At 50.2% G+C, this 17,096-nt stretch overlaps 1 protein-coding gene across 3 annotated transcripts in view; it reads right to left on the reverse strand.

Annotated features, from left to right (window-relative positions):
• Positions 1-7,764: 7,764 nt before the first annotated feature.
• Positions 7,765-17,096, reverse strand: part of SACK1H (scaffolding CK1 anchoring protein H) — a 29,384-nt gene continuing 20,052 nt past the window's right edge. For all 3 annotated transcript variants that reach the window (XM_084854656.1, XM_084854655.1, XM_084854657.1), the window contains exons 3-5: positions 14,095-14,259; positions 13,130-13,254; positions 7,765-12,596 (exon numbers count right to left, since the gene is read on the reverse strand). In XM_084854656.1, the coding sequence (XP_084710782.1) occupies positions 9,947-12,596; positions 13,130-13,254; positions 14,095-14,259 (2,940 nt within the window). In that variant the 3' untranslated portion in view covers positions 7,765-9,946. The remainder of the gene's footprint in view (positions 12,597-13,129; positions 13,255-14,094; positions 14,260-17,096) is intronic.

The raw sequence follows: 17,096 nt of genomic DNA on the forward strand, positions 1-17,096 counted from the left end.
CTGGGAACTACAGACCAGTGAGTCTGACATCAATCCCTGGGAAAATTCTGGAGGAGATTATAAAGCAATCAGTCTGTAAGCACCTTGAAAACTATGCAGCGATGATTGGAAGCCAACATGGATTTGTCAAGAACAAATCCTGCCAGACTAATCTGATACCATTTTTGGATCTGGTAACCTCCCTTGTGGACTGTGGGAATGCTGTGGACATCATATACCTCAACTTCAGCAAAGCTTTCGACAAAGTGCCCCATGATATGATATCCTGATGAGCAAACTAGCTCAAAGTGGGCTAGATGAAACAACTCTCAGGTGGATCCACAGTTGGCTACAGAATCGGACTCAAAGAGTGCTTATCAATGGGACCTTCTCCAACTGGGGAGAGGTAACGAGTGGGGTACCGCAGGGCTCAGTCCTGGGCCCAGTGCTCTTCAACATTTTTATTAATGACTTGGAGGAGGAGGTGCAGGGAATGCTGATCAGATTTGCAGATGACATAAAATTGGGCGGGATAGCTGATTCCTTGGAAGACAGAAACAAAATTCAAACTGATCTTGATAGACTGGCGCTGAAAACAAAAGAACGACATTTCATAGGGATAAATGCCAAGTTGTGCACCTAGGAAAAAGAAACCAAATGCACAGTTACAAGATGGGGGACACTTGGTTCAACAATGTTACAAGCAAGAAGGATCCTGGAATTGTTGTAGATCACAAGCTGAACATGAGCCAACAATGTGATGTGGCTGCAAAAAAGGGAAATGCTCTTTTGGGCTGCAGTAACAGAAGCATAGCTTCCAAATCCTGGGAAGTAGTAGTTCCCCTCTATTCAGCACTGGTTAGGCCTCATCTGTAGTACTGTGTCCAGTACTCCAGATGAGGCACTGCACTTTTAAGAAGGATGTAGACAAGCTGGAGAGGGTTCAGAGGAGGGCAACAAAGATGATCAGGAGACTGGAAACAAAGCCCCAAGAAGAGAGACTGAAAGAACGGGGCATGTTTAGCCTTGAGAAGACTGAGGGGAGATATGATAGCACTCTTCAAGGACTTGAAAGGCTGTCCCAGAGAGGAAGGCCAATCTCTTCTCGATCCTCCCAGAGTGCAGGACATGGAATCATGGGCTCAAGTGACAGGAAGCCAGATTCCGGCTGAACATCAGGAAAAGCTTTCTGACTGTTAGAGCAATACGGCAATGGAACCAATTACTGAGGGAGGTGGAGGGTCTCCCACACTGGAGGCATTCAAGATGAAGCTGGACAACCATCTGTCAGGGATGCTCTGACCTGGATTCCTGCATTTGAGCAGCGGGTCGGACTTGATGGTCTCGTAGGCCCCTTCCAACCCTACTATTCTATGATCCTATGATGACCATGCCACGGTGACTTCAGTTCAAATCCCCATTCAGCTATGAAGCAACAGGTAATTTTGAGCCTGTCTCGCCCCATATCTGAGCCTAACCTACCTCAAAGGGTGGTTGTGAGAATAAGTATGCAACTCTGAGCTCATTGGACGGAGGTACAAAATTCTGACCACTGCATTCTGCACTAACCAAAGCTTCTGAACTATTTTCACAGGCAGTTCTATATATTTATATAGTCTTGCAGTAATCCAGGCAGGATATTACCAGGGCATGGATAACCAAAGCTGGTGAAAGGCATTCGATGCTACAGAAGCCAGGTCGGTCCAAAATAAAATCTCCCTCATCCGTGATTTGATTGTGGATGTGAGGGCTGACCCGGTATGTACTACTGAGACCTGGGTGGGGGTTACTCTCTCCCAGCTGTGCCCTCCTGGGTACTCAGTGGAACAGCAACTCAAGGGTCGGGGAGGGGGGTTGCTGTGGTCTATGGGAATTCAATCCCTTTCTCTAGGCTTCCTGCGCAGATTCGAGCGCAGATCTTGAGTGCTTGTACTTTGTGTTGGGTGCCTGGGACAGATTAGGGATTCTCTATGTTCCACCAGGTTTCTGTAATGCCCACTCTATCCAGGTTTTCCTTTAAAACCAAGCACTTCAACTCTCCCATTTTGGCTTTGAGGCTTCTAGCATTACCATAGAAAGAACTGTACACAGTGTCCCTCCCCAGAAGACATTGGTGTGTGCATCTTCTGCTATGGCCATTAGATCTCTTTGACTGGCTATCATGTTCCACCATATGCTCAGGGCCTGTACCCTCCCTGTCCCCGTTTGGACAACCAGAAACTTTTTCATCTTCATCCCTTATGGATGATTCAACCTGAACTGGATGCTTCCCGGCTCCTGTCGGCTTTGCCCCAGGGTTTATTTATATATTTGATTTGTGGCCCATCTTTCTACCCAAAAATGGCCCTAAAGGTGACCAACAGCATTCATGGGCAACCAGAGTCTTCAGTTTAAAAGCTGCTCTGCTCCCTTTTTATTTAAAGCACCAGTAGTCTGGTTCCATTCTGATTCAAGTAGAACCTGTCCCTCTTGTACAGGCCCTGCTTGTCCCAAAATGTCTCAAAGTGCCTAACAAATCTTAACTTCAACTCCCTGCACCACCTTCTCCTCACATTGAGACTCCTCAGCTTCGCCTGTCTAGCTGGCCGTCCACATGAAACATGTATCATTTCAGAGAAAGCCACCTTGGTGACCCTGGATTTCAACCTTCTACCTAGGAACCTAAATTTGGCTCCCAGGAACCAGCAACTACATTTCCCCATGACGGTGGTACCAACAGGGGCCACAACCACTAACTCCAACACTATCTACAAAGCTATGTAGTCGGTGCGTGATATCCGCAACCTTTGCACCTGGCAGGCAATTTGCCTGGTCTACACGTCCGTCACAAACCCAGCGATGTGTCTAATGCTTGGATCTCCCACTACTACAAGCCTCCCTCCCCACCCCCCGAGGCACATTCTAAGCACAAGAGGATATCTATTTATCCTGAGGAATGGGCCCCTTCTAAGAGATCATTCTCTCTTCCTCGGGATGACACCCCCCTTCCCTGAGACCCACATTCTCCATGACCACAGAAGAACTGTTACTCAGGTACTGGGATGTTGCTAACAGCTCCCCAAAGGTCTCATCCACAAACCTCTCTGGCTTTCTCAGCTTGTCTAGGTCGGCAACCTCGGCTTCAAGGGAATAAGCTTGTTCCCTGAGAGCCAGGAGCTCATAACACTGAACACACACCCATGACTTCTGTCCAGCAGGCAAACAGTCATATATGTGGCAATACGCTGGCTAGCCCCCACACCCTTGCTGGCTTCCCACCTGCATAGCTGTTTATTATATTGTTACTGGGTTTTGTTTAATAACCGTTAGTTACTAGAAGGCCGGGAAGGGTTAACAGCTGTTAGAAGTCAATCATGCTAATCAAGTTATTAATCACATTTTAGCCAAGATAGAAATAGCTGCTGACAATTCTTGCTGGGAAACACTTCTTGGTTAAACCCCAAGGCTAGTAGGGTTTATCCTACTGCATTGCACTGTGGCAATAATGGCTGCACAAGTGATTATAGAAGGATATATAACAGCTTTGACCTGCAGGATAACGTGCCAAGTGTGCAAAGTCCACGACATGTAGATGCAGATGGTGGCCACAATAAAATTATAGCATTAGGAGAGGTTTGTGACCCTGACCCTAATAACAGGAGGAGATATTACAAAGCACACACACACACACACACCCATTCTGCTGTTTTGGGAAGCAGCAGCCTGCATCTGGAAGGGGACTCGGGGGTTTGGGTGTCAGGTGAGGGCAAAACAGCAGCTCCATCGGATAATTCAGTTCATGGATATCCCATGTGAAAATGCTCATGGGACTTCCTGCAAACTACTTTCTGGCCACCCATTGTGTTCAGATTGCCTTAATTCCTCTGTATTAACACTTCCACGTTTCAGATCTTGCCTCAGGGTGATAACCATAGAAGCCCCACCATGAAATATTTTATGCTGATCTAAGTCAGGTGGAAGGAAAAATTAAGCATTCAACAACTTTTTTAAGCTGTGAGTCCCTAAAACCCCAATATTGAGTAAGCGGACATGCTCTTGTCATCTTTATTTAAGACAATGGCCAAAATCCCCTTGCTATCCTGCTCATCTGGATCTGTGAGGGCCCGAGATATTTATACAAAAATATTACCCATCAACTCCCCTTCCCTTTTCCTCCTATCACAAAGAAAAAAAGAAGCCATTGTCTTCTTCCTTCTCTCAATGCCTGACACCTAAAAATCCGTTTCCCCACCTCCAGTGAGCAATCCTGAAGTATTTGGTTTATTTTCATTTTCATTAAATTAATTCATGAGAGAAAAAGAGCAGCCGAAATCCCTGGACTGGAGAGAGAAGATTCCTGCCATCCAAGAAGTAGCTGCTCAGAAGATTGCAGGGATGGCGTCAGGAAGGCTAAAGCGGAGAACGAGGTGAGGTTAGCGAGGGATGCTAAAAACAACAAAAAGGCTTTCTTCAGCTACGTGCATAGTAAAAGGCAGAGGAAAGAAATGGTTGTTCAGCTATTAAATAAGGATGGCAAAATGATAACAGAGGACAAAGAAAAGGCAGAGGTGCTCAATTCCTACTTTGGCTCAGTCTTCTCCCAAAAGAGGGTCTATGACCCCCCTGGCAAAGGCGAAGTACAGGCTGAAGGGGCAGGATTGCAGCTTGAGATCGACAGGCATATGGTCAAGGAACACCTCATTACTTTGAATGAGTTCAAATCTCCAGGGCCAGATGAACTGCATCCTAGAGTCATAAAGGAACTGGCAGAAGAACTCTCAGAACCGCTGTCTATTCTCTTTGAGAAATCATGGAGGACCGGGGAAGTGCCAGATGACTGGAGGAGGGCTAACGTTGTCCCTATCTTCAAAAAGGGTAAAAAGGAGGAACCTGGGAACTACAGACCAGTCAGTCTGACATCAATCCCTGGGAAAATTCTGGAGCAGATCATAAAGCAATCCATCTGGAAGCACCTTGACAACAATGCCGTGATTACTCGAAGCCAACATGGATTTGTCAAAAACAAGTCCTGCCAGACAAATCTGATCTCATTTTTTGATCAAGTCACCTCCCTTGTAGACCGTGGGAATGCTGTAGACATCATATACCTCGACTTCAGCAAAGCTTTCGACAAAGTGCCCCATGATATCCTGATGAGCAAACTAGCTCAAACTGGGCTAGATGAAACAACGATCATGTGGATCCACAGTTGGCTACAGAATCGGACTCAAAGAGTGCTTATCAATGGGACCTTCTCAAGCTGGGGAGAGGTAACGAGTGGGGTACCGCAGGGCTCAGTCCTGGGCCCAGTGCTCTTCAATATTTTTATTAATGACTTGGAGGAGGAGGTGCAGGGAATGCTGATCAAATTTGCAGATGACACAAAATTGGGAGGGATAGCTAATACTTTGGAAGACAGAAACAAAATTCAAAGTGATCTGGATAGACTGGAGTGCTGGGCAGAAAACAACAGAATGGCATTTAATAGGGACAAATGCCAAGTTCTGCACCTAGGAAAAAGAAACCAAATGCACAGTTACAAGATGGGGGATACGTGGCTCAACCACACTACGAGCGAGAAGGATCTTGGAATTGTCGTCGATCACAAGCTGAATATGAGCCAACAATGTGATGTGGCTGCAAAAAAGGGAAATGCTATTTTGGGCTGCATTCATAGAAGCATCGCTTCCAAATCCCGGGAAGTACTAGTTCCCCTCTACTCAGCACTGGTTAGGCCTCATCTGGAGTACTGTGTCCAGTTCTGGGCACCACACTTTAAGAAGGATGCAGACAAGCTGGAGAGGGTTCAAAGGAGGGCAACAAAGATGATCAGGGGACTGGAAACAAAGCCCTATGAAGAGAGACTGAAAGAACTGGGCATGTTTAGCCTTGAGAAGAGAAGACTGAGGGGAGATATGATAGCACTCTTCAAGTACTTGAAAGGTTGTCACAGAGAAGAAGGCCAGGATCTCTTCTTGATCATCCCAGAGTGCAGGACACGGAATAATGGGCTCAAGTTACAGGAAGCCAGATTCCGACTGAACATCAGGAAAAACTTCCTGAGTGTCAGAGCAATACGGCAATGGAACCAATTACCTGGGGAGGTGGTGGGCTCTCCCACACTGGAGGCCTTCAAGACGAGGCTGGACAGCCATTTGTCAGGGATGCTCTGACTTGGATTCCTGCATTGAGCAGGGGGTTGGACTCGATGGCCTTGTAGGCCCCTTCCAACCCTACTATTCTATGATTCTATGATTCTAAGAACCTCCCTTCTCTCCATTTTCCCTTTTCCAGAGAAGTTGCTCAACAGAGCTTCCCATCACTTCACAAGTCAGCAGATGCGGAGAGGTAAATCTCTGCGTTAACTTCTATTTTTTTTTCTAATTGGCCCTTACTGCAATTATTCTTTTTTTCTCCCTTTCTACTAATATTCCATACCATCCAAAAGCCTTTGGGGCTCCCTTTTGCTCTGTTAAGCCTCTCTGCTTAATTTTTTCCAAAGCCCTTGTTGTACCCCTCTCCAAAATATTTTCACAAGCCCCCAAATAGTCTTGTTGCTCCCCATTCAAATGATTCTGGGCTGAAATATCTTTCTGCCCTCTTCTTCCTTCTCCATAATCAGCCACCCCCCCCCCGCTAAATATTAAAACTGTTCACTTTAAAGGGCCAAACTTCCCTCACCCATTTTTGAACACACACCTAGCTTTACTACTGATTTAACCTCAGTATTAATGGGTGATTCCAATTCCCCTGATGTATGTGTGGTTCTAATTCCCTTGATGTGTGAGTTTAATTCATTTTAAATTCTTCTTTAATAAAACAAAGAATTGCTTCAAAGTATCTTCCCTGGCTCTCTCAGCTTTTGGGGTATCAGGTTTTCCTAAGCACCCAGAGTTCAATGCCAAAAGATCCCTTGTGTATGTATTGGTTTACATGTGTGTATTACCCATGTCCATGTAAATTAAAGCATTCTCCTTAATAGCCCCTGGCCTCCTGCCCTGTTGCTCAACTTGCATGGGTGCATCACTCGCACGTATGCTTCACTTTCTGCCTCCACACTTTTGTAGTGCTGTTCCTTGCAGTCAGTGAGCTGGGCTCCCTCACAAACCTGCCTACTTCTACAGCCCCAACTGCTATTCGAGCCAATTAGATTAGACCTCCTTTAAAATACAAGGGAGTATGGCTGAACCACTGGTCTGCACTACCCTCCAGCGAGTGGAAATCTAGGTCAGTTCTGTCCCCTGGAAATGGAGGCTGTTTTCTTATCATGGGAGAGGACAATGAGCGGGATTAAGGAGATGACGTAGTTTGGGAATGCAAGGGGGGGGGAGTCACTCCGAGCTTGGCTCAGTGTGCACTTTCTAGACTTGCATTGTTTTGTTTTAACTACTAACAAGCTGAACTCTTAACTTGGGCTGAGGTCAATATCTAAACCTTAGTTTATGAGCTGCACCTAAGACCTAAAAACTAGCCTACACGACGCCTGAACTGAAACGAAGCCTTCACATTTTCTTTATAAGTAGTCTTTCCCGCTAGCTAGGTCTGCACTGTGGCCCTTGTCAATATAGAGCTGTTATTACTTTTATGGTGCCTTTTCAAACTTGGGTTTAGCCTAAGTATCTTGCTGTCCTTCTCTGCAAACCTTCAGGCTTCTTTGTTGCAGCAGGGCTGCAAGAACTCTTACATTTTTGCAGGATTTCCTCTTCGGGGACTTGGCTCCCTCTGCCCAATCCCACAAGAAACCCCAGATTTAGCAGCACTCATTCTCCAGGTACTGCACTCCAAGTAAAATGAAAGTTCTAGAAATTTATGTACGTTTGCATAGTTTATTCCAGTCACAGAACTGATGATTGCTCTTTGTGCAGAACTGTCAACCTTCCTGGCGTAGTATTGGTGAGTTTTATTGGGAGTGGGGAATGGTGTTGGAAAAACACCAGGTGAGGTCAGGTAGCCCATTCTCAGCCTACATCCTCATTTGCTTTCTTCTGCCACTTTGGCTGGGCTGCGTCTCCCTACCAGCTCCTCTGATGGCAGTCCCAGGGGTCCTGCCTCAGAAGCGGCTCTTCCATGTCAATCCATTGCCAAATGTTGCCTGACTTGCTGAATTTGAAGAGCATCTTGCGCAACACACATGCTTTTATTTCACGCAATAAGGGGTCAAACTGTGCCTCAGGGATGGCAAAGACTGTGGCACGTGAAGCCGAAGGGCCAAGCCAAGCAGCCCGCTGCCTGCCGCCCCCTGGCGCTCCGCCTGCACTCCCAGCCTCCTTTCTCTATCACATCTTTGGGTGCGATATTTCTGGCCAGCCAGCTTCTGGCACTAGGCAGCGGTGCTGAGGACATCAGAAGAGCCCTGAAGCTGGATCAGGGCATCTGTTTCCCAGAATGGCCAACAGATACCCCAGTGGGGAGCCCACAAACAGGACATGAGTGGAATGCGTCCTCCTGCTCTTGTTCCCCAGAAACTGGTATACAGAAGCATACTGCCTCCAATGCCGGAGGTAAGATACAGCCATCATGACCCATAGCCACTGATAGCCTTATCCTCCATGAATTTATCTGATCCCCTTGTAAAGCTGTCCACACTGCTATTTGTTTACAACATGAAATGGGTCAGCACGCCTGAGCATGGTGGCTGCCCACACTGTGGACCAAAGGAGATGGAGAACCACCAGATGCAGCCTGGTTGTCTCCTCTGAAGGGCAGCCACAGGCTCTCCAATGGAGCCGTGCTAACGGGGGACTCTGGCTGGAGATGCTGCAGGGATGGAACCCGGAAGCTTCTGCATGCAATGCAGCTGAGTGATGGTCCCTCCCCCAGCCCAGGTAGGTGGCCAAGCTATGTCTGGGCTGTACCACTTCAGAGTGTGTGTGTGGGGGGGAATCAAATGCACAAGTGCTCATCCATATAGAAAGATTTTCTGCACATAGAAAGTTAGCATGTCACAAAGAAGGCTAAGCTAGCTCACTTCTCCCCAATGTTTAGCTTTCTATGTGGAAAGAAAATTTGCTTTGGAGTGTTTCATCCTCCAAATTTGGAGGAGTGTTTCATCCTCGTGCAAGTCTCACCTGCAGTCTGAAGTGGTACAGCCCAGGCTCAGCTTGCCCGCCTCCATGGGAACCAGGTCTGAGCTTTGCAAGAGTGTGACAGGATGCAGGCGGAGCGTGACAGAGATATTTGAGGGACGAAGTATTCTAGACATTTCTGTCATTTTCCTGCCCTTGTGGTGCTGAGCACGGCTGTTCTCTTGCCCAGTGACCCTCCTTCCCACCACTGCCTTATCCACTCTGGTCTGGAGCGCGGTGAAAAGTGGGTGGTGTCAGCAGCCCGCCCACCCCAACTGCTCCTCAGACCTCTGTAACCCTGGACACTCCTCCCCTCGCCAGTTCCATCGGTGCCACCTCTGATCCCAGCTGCTTTGTCCTCCCACACTGCATGAACAATCCCAGTGGAAGAGATCTGACTGGAACGGTGGGTCAGTGCGAGCCCAGGAGGCTGCCCCTGCTGCTGCGTGGCCAAGGGCAAGGTACTCTTTGGCTACAGAGTGGCCAGCGAGGCTCTTCTGGAGGTTGGCCCTCAGCCAGAGCAGCCATCTTGGACAGGGGAGCCTGGTGCTGAGCCTAAACACAGCTCTGCAGTGCCCACAGGCTCCTGCCAGATAGGCCGCGTTTATTCTCACCTGTAGATACAGGTGATAATGGATGGTTATTGATGACGTTGGTAGTGATGGGGTACAGTTTTGGCTGGTTTTCCCCCAAGCAACCTGACACTTGGTTTGACACAGTGCCTCTTAGCTCAACACCAGATGGCCTTTTGGTCTTGCTTCAGGTAGCCAGCACTTCCCCTGCCACCAGCCCAGCCCCGCCCAATCAGCAGTTGGGATGGGTGGGTGAATGCAGCTGTCCTGACACCAGGGCCTCCCATGAGCATTTGTCCCAGGCAGAGCAGTTCTGGACCAGATCGGCAGATGTGGGCAGCCCCTTTACAGTCACTTTTTGGTTTTGAATGTGCCCAGGAGCTTGGGCATGAACTTCCCCATCTTCTTGTCTTTGGTATCTGCCTCACATTCCTCTTCCCCTTGCTCATCCTTCTTGCAGAAGACCTCAAACCGGCTGTAGACACGCTTTTCCTTCCTCATGCTCTCCATCCTTTTCAGAAGGGAGTCCCTGTCCTCGGAAGGGTCCCCCTGGGGGCTCCGCTTATGGCGACTGCCAAAGCTCTCTGACCTGCTGATTCCGGTGTTTCTCTCTTCACCTCCATGGTCCAAGCTAGTGGTGGACTTAGACAGCTCAGGGCTGCTGGCGCTGGGAAGCTGCCTGGCCATCCCGGCTCGGTTCTTCTGACTACTGGCAGAAATTTGCTCCAGAATGACCTTTGTGTCATCACGGAGGTTGCTGCTGTAGAGGATGTTGGCTGTGGATGTGGGGAACCGAGGCTGAGCCGTCTGACTCCCCTTGAGGACAGGTGCTGGTGAAGTCAGCTTTGGGGGTTTCTCCTCCTCTGTACCCTCCTCGAAATCGCCCTTGGACACTCGCTTGAGGCCACGCGTGTTCTGCTTGTCTGGCTTCCAGCTCTCAGCACCTGCTTCCTCCTCAGGTTTCTTCTCACCTTTGGGGTTCAACAACTGCTTTAATTTGAGGGACCCTTTCCTGAAAAACTCTCTTGGACTCTGCTCTTGCTTACCACCGTCTTCCTCCGGCTTATGGAGAGAGCCGTCGGAGCCAAGGCTCCTGGAGGGGCCTTCCAGTGCTGACGCGGTGCTGGCTGGCACTTGTGCTGGCTTCTTGAACTCTGTTTCAGACAGATTGTGTGTCTCTCCCTTGTATGACAGCTGCTCCTTCCTTTCTGGTGCAGTGAGTTTCTGAGTTTCTCCAACAAATATGAGGCTCTCCTTCTCCGGAGGACTGGCCTTGTTGTCTACTGGATAGAACCGAGAAGATAACTTGTCCATTCTGCTGCTAACCTGTGTTATGGGATCCCTGCTAAGTGTGTCAGCAAGCGGGCTGACTGAGGTAGGGCCGCCATATAGCCCCTCTGACTCTGGGTGCAACTTATAGTTACCGAAGGAGTCTTTGGAGTCCAGCACCCTGCTCTCCAGAATCTTGTACTGTACTGACTTGGTGCACTTCTTCTCTGCGTTTTGGGATTCTTCTTGGAGGAAAGCAGACATGGCCTTGGTGTGACTGGTGGTTGTACTGTCCGAGTCTTTGCTCACAGCCTTGTACTTCTCCAGCAACTCAGCTACTTTGGATGTAGTGGCGGTCTTTATTGTTTCGCTGTCTTTTGTCATCTCGCTGGATGTCTGCTCTTTTTGGACCATCTGGACTTTCTCAGCTGATGTGTTTTGTTGGTCTAATTTGGCAGCACTAAAAATAAGGGAAGACCTCAGTCGTGAGCTCCTCTGGATCAAGGGATTTATCCTGCTTCTGAAGGGATCCTGCTTCACCACAGATGCCTCCTCAGCCAATCTCTCAGCTCCAGCCATTTCTTTGGCACTTGCAAATGGGAGTGGGGGTTTGAAAGAGGCGAGGAGGTCACTGGGATACCTGGTGAGGGGCTCTGCAGGACCAAGCACCTCATTAGGGGCCTCTGAGTCCATTGGCATTGGGAGACCTTCCTCTCCTGGTTCAGACTGGTACCCGCTCAGGTACGAGGAGATTCTCCAGTTGCGCAGGCCAGTCCGGTTCTCCTGCACTTTCTTGTCTGGGTCTGCATCCTGGCCTTGGTCGTGCAGAAACAGCCTTTGCTCCAGGCTCTGCTTCTGTGTTGGGGATGTCTGGCACATGAACTTCTGCCCCATGTTTTGCCTTCTGAGAGAAGCTAGCCCGAGGAGACCATTCCCTCCCGGGTTCACATGGTCGGAGCCATGCCGGACTTCCTTGGAAGAATTGGAAGGCACATAATCCAGCCTCAGGGGGTAGCTCTCTTGGGGGAAACTGGATTCTAGTTCTGGGCACCTGAAGCCATCTGTATAATCCTCCAGTTCGTTGAAGCCTGGCCGGCCCCCTCGTATCCTTTCAAAGAGGCCCTGGGGTCTGTTGGCACCATAGGGGTGTTCAAACTGATACTGATAAAACTGGTCCTTCTGAAAATGGCTGGACTGAATTTTAAAGTCATCCAAATTGTTCATGAACATCTGCCTGGAAAACTGCTTTGAGGATGAAAAGTTCTCAAAGGTCCCTTCTGCAAAGCTGTGTCGTTTAAACGAGTCCATCTCCAGCTGCTTGGAGCGGAGGTAGCCCCGGACAGGATCTGCCTGGGCACTCTCCATTTCCACCTTCTTGGAATACATTCGCATGGCTGAACCCTCCAAAGTGTGGCGCAGCATGTCATCTCTTCTGAAGGAGGACAGGAAGCTTCTATCTGGGTCAACTCTGTCTACGAATGGTGAGAAGAGGCCATCTTCCCGAGGGAACAGCAGGTGAGGCTTCTTTGGGAAGAAAGACATGTTGTTGCCAAAGGGCACCATGCCGAAGGGCCCCATGGGCATCTCCGCCTTCACCAAGACGTTGGCTGGAGGAACCAGTGGGTCTGACTGTGCAAAAAGAATGCGGAACTCCTCATCAAAGCTGGCTACCAACTCTCCCTGGAAGATATGAGCAATGCTCCGATGAATCTTCTCAAACGACCACATAAAGCTGCGGAGAGACGGGCAAGAGGACACGTTATTGGCATGGGTGGCCACTCTGTCTTGCAGAACATTCATGAACTTCCCATGCCTCTTGGCTTTCACATGGGACAGTGTCTCTGTGGGAGCTTGCCAGGTGGAGAGCAGGGCCACGTCACTGTCCCAAAGATCTCAGGTGTGGCAAAGAAAAAGGGAACGGCCCGCATTCTGCTCCACCAGCCACCTTGAGGGAGACATCCTGGACGTAAATAATTTGCTGGAAATCCTGGATTGCATTATCCCACTCACTTCAAGGGACGGATGGATCTCTGCTCAGCCTCCTGGGCTCCAACCCTGGGCAAAATTCAGAAGGAAGCCCAGCCTCACCCTCCCATGGTCAACACCTGCCCCTCGTGGCTCCTGCGTTTTTTGGTGGCTGGGCCCATGCTTCCTCCCCCTCCCCAGGCCTAGCCCAACACTGCTGGCACAGGGTCGTCGCCTTGGGACACCGAGGGAGCAAATGCACAGAGTCTGCTTCTCCCTCGGATCTGCTCCTCTGCTCACCTGTAGCTGCCACTCAGCACCACCATGCAATCCACCAGCAGGAACGTCTCCTTCACGTGCCCTTTGAAGGACATCCCCGTACGACAGTAGTAGGTGGGGCCAGAAACCGTCCGCACCCGCAGGAACTGCAAGGTGACAGAGAGAGCAGGCAGCGAGTCCCAGGAGCAAGAAAGTGGCTTCTCCCCTCTTCAGCTGGCCACCCAGCCACCATCATGCTCCCAAAGCACATGGAGGGCTGAGGAGCACCAGCTTCATGGGCCACCTCCCCAGCGCCCCGCACCTCCAGCCGCTCCTCCCTCCTTCAGCCTGAGCGCCCACCTGTGCCCCTGCTGCCCCCAAAGCGGCCAGGAGTCCATCCGCCGACACAAGAGCGTGGCGCTAAACCAGGCCTTCATTTTGTACAGAAAGGGCAGATGCTGCCTTCCTTGCAGCCACACACTGAAAATGGGCCCAGAGCTCAGAAAGGGCTGGGCTCTGAGGGTGTGCGAGGCATGAGCCCAGCTGGGAGTGCGTCTGACAAAGGGATTTCTGCTGGTGGGACTGAGAGGGGTGAGTTCCAAGCAAATGGCTTGAGAAAGTCTTCTGCTGTCATCTCGGATAACAGCCGCGGGGGCCGAGCGTTGACGTCACAGGCTGGCACACCAGGCTCTGCGGCCTAGGAACCTCAGGGGGCACGCTGGAAGCTTCTGCTACTGTCTCATCTTCCCCTCCCCTGGGCAGTAGTGGTAAGGCTGGAAGAAGGCTTGAATGGCTGGGGGGCTGGGCAGGGCACTCACATCTCACAGCTGGCCAGAAGAAAGCAAACAGAAGGCTGCCCATGCTGTTCTGGGAAACTGCCGTTCAGGGGCTACCAAAAGGACACAGAAATGCATGCAGGGCCTGGGCCCCCTTGCCCCCCCCACGCCCATCTGGCCAGCACCTGCTCTGTCCCCTCCCAGTCAGACCCCTTCCGCTGCAGTGCTCACTTCCACGTAGTTGAGGTTCACCCTGCAGTTGGCAGCCATGTCCAAGAAGAGCTGTGCATTCATCTCGTCCAGCAGGATGTAGACAGGAACTCTGCGCGCGGCCGCATCCAGCACCTCACTCAGAAGGTCCACATCTGTGAAAGTGTCCATCACTATGGCAACCACCTGAGAGGGAAGGTCAAAGGATAGGGTGATGCCCCAGACAGACAACCACGTCTGCTGGCTGCCCTCTCTGCCTTCCTACCTTGAAAGATGAGGGCCATCCATCCGCCTGCCCATCCTTAGAAGGGCCTCACCAAGGGAGGGGTCTATCCAGCTCGCTCTTGGCATCTATGCTGGAGAGGGAGATGGTGGGGATGCCGTGGCCAAGGAGGGAGGGGTCTGCCCTTTCCTGATTCATCCTTCTACATTTCCAAGAGCAACAGCACCTCCTGGTGGCCCAGGACTAGCGAGCCCAGTGAGCTGGGGGCCCACTGCAGTCCTCCTCCTGCTTCCCTTCCCGTAGGCCACAAGCCCCGCAAGGGAGGGCGTCCCTGGGAGCCTTTGTGCGTGCTCTGCCTCTCTCCTCAGTGTTCCAGTATCCTTCTGGAAGCTGGGCTCAGCAGCCAAGTCTCCACAAGTAAAATCCTCCAAACACTCTCGCTACTCCAAGTACGGGGCACAACTCACAATTAACTGCAGGGATTCCCTGCTGCGGTGGGGGAGGCGGCCTCTGTCTTAGATGGCTTTAAGAGGGGATTGGGGAAATTGATTTTTATATTCATTAATAACACCGATATCCTGCTTTTCTGTCTCAGTTAAAGGAACCCAGGGCAGGTCACAATAACAAATCAGTGAACACAATAGAGAATACATGGAGAAACACAACAACCAGTCAGTATCAAAAATGTCATATGCCACCTGTCAACTATCTTGCTATAATATAATGTCCCCCATCACTACTTTCTGAGACCAGCCCAGGAGGAGGAGCAGAACCACTGCAAGGCTGTGCCTGGAGCTCCCAACCCACAAAGCTGCTCCAGAGGAATACTATGGTCGATGGTTATCAAAAGCTGCTGAAAGATCAAGGAGCATTAGCAGGGTTGCCCCCCACCCCACCGGCAGTCATGGTGACCCAAGCAGTTCCAGTGCTAGCGCCGGATGGAAATGGGTCTGGATAGGCAATGTGGTGCCCATGGGCAACTATGGCCCCCCGGACACCTTTCTCAGCACTCACCAAGGTGCCCTCCCACTCCCACTGTCCTTTGTAATCAACACATTTTCTTGCTGGCAGCTGGGATTACTGTGAAATAGGTTTCTATTGGTGCTAAAAAGTGTGGGTTCAAAAAAGCTATTTAGCCTCAGCCCCCACTTTTTGGGCAGGTTACTTGTCTGTTGCCATGCCTCCCATGGCAGCCATTTTGTGGTGGTGCTCAGGACAGGTTTTTCAAATTGCCAAGTATGTCCACAGCCCCAAAACGTTCTCGCCCCCTAGTCTAGATCAACACCTTCTTCCAAGCACATCTGAAGTTGGCTGGCCCTCTCAAGTACCTTGCCCCAAAGGGAACATTTGCAGCTTGGCAGGAACTGTTGCACTGGGGGGCAGTTCTCCAGGGCAGGGCTCTTGAGGCGCCACTGAATCACACACATGACTGCAAGTGGCCCCAAGCAGTTCGACTAGGCACTGCTCGAGATGTGTCCCCTCCAGCTTCCACGGCCTGTGGTGTCACATTCAGTCCACATGCGAGTGACTTTATCCTCTAAGGGCCTTGCACAACTGTGGCAGCAGTCCTCTGTGGGCTCCAGGCTCTCCTTACGTGAGAGAATGCCACCAACCTCCTAACCGCATGGAAAGGGCAGCCAGGCAGCTACCTGAGGATGTCACAGTGGTGGAGAAAAAAGCCTCCTTTGGCACCGGCACCACTGCCTCATGGTAAGCAGGAAAAGTCTTTACCTGTTGAATCTCTGCCTGCCACACACCTGTTAAAGGCACAAGGGCCCTGTTCTCCTCCAATGCCAACTCGAAACCATGGCGAAACTCAAGTTTCATGAGTGAAACACCAGTTATGTGACTGCAAGTCTTTTATCAACTGATCTAAGTCTAGCAATACTGTGTTTGTTGCAAGACCAGGGGGAGGGGGAGGGGATGGGTGGCAAATCGGAAGGGGTGTAAGATTTACAGCAACCAAAGTTCAAATGTCCATGCTTGGGCACGTTCAAGATTGAGTTATTATAAAGCAAGCAGTATATTCTAAGAACATTTGTTGTGGTTTATTTATTTACACCTCATAATAACTATAGCAATGTTATCCGCACAGGTCAAACGGTTACCCTTTTCTTTCTTTTTTAATCAAAAAGGATCTGACCCTTTGACATGAATGTAAATGGGTTGGTTTTTTTCCCCATTTAAGTGTTTCAGCAGCAACTCATCCACAAGTCTTCCTATTTTTCCTTCATGGGTGGGAAAGCAGTTCATCACCTCCATCCCATGCCATGTTGCTGCTACAATCCAATTAATAGCCCCTCTCCCAACTGCATTTCCCTAAAAAGCCCAACATGCTAAAAGACTGGATCACAACATGGCCTACACCTGCAACAAGTGCAAGTTGATCACGCTGCTGGAGGAAAAAGTAAGTGGACTGGAGCGGCGACTGTCGACCCTCCGGGGAATAAGAGAACCCGAAGAGTTCTTGGACAGAATGGGGGAACTACAGCAGCAAAGGGCAGACCAGAAGCTTGAAGAGCAACAGCAAGGTGAGGCAGAAGTGGGAAATGCTGAGGTGAGGAAAAATGGAGTAGAGGATACTCCGTGGAAAAGGGTGACAGTTAGGAGAAGAAGAACTAGACGCCACTCTGCACCAGTGGAAGCAGTGGAGCTGTGGAACCGATTCCAGGTACTTGCGGATGAGACTGGAGGACAGCCTGCAGAGGAAGAATCACAGGGGAACCTGCATGAGAGCTGAGCAAGAGGCTGAAGGTCAGTCAAACAGAGGTGATGAAACCCAGGCCTACAACAAGAAGAA

The sequence above is a fragment of the Heloderma suspectum genome, chromosome 4 (assembly GCF_057233095.1).
Source record: "Heloderma suspectum isolate Gila_16-S chromosome 4, 16-S_ref, whole genome shotgun sequence".
Lineage (NCBI taxonomy): Eukaryota > Metazoa > Chordata > Lepidosauria > Squamata > Helodermatidae > Heloderma > Heloderma suspectum.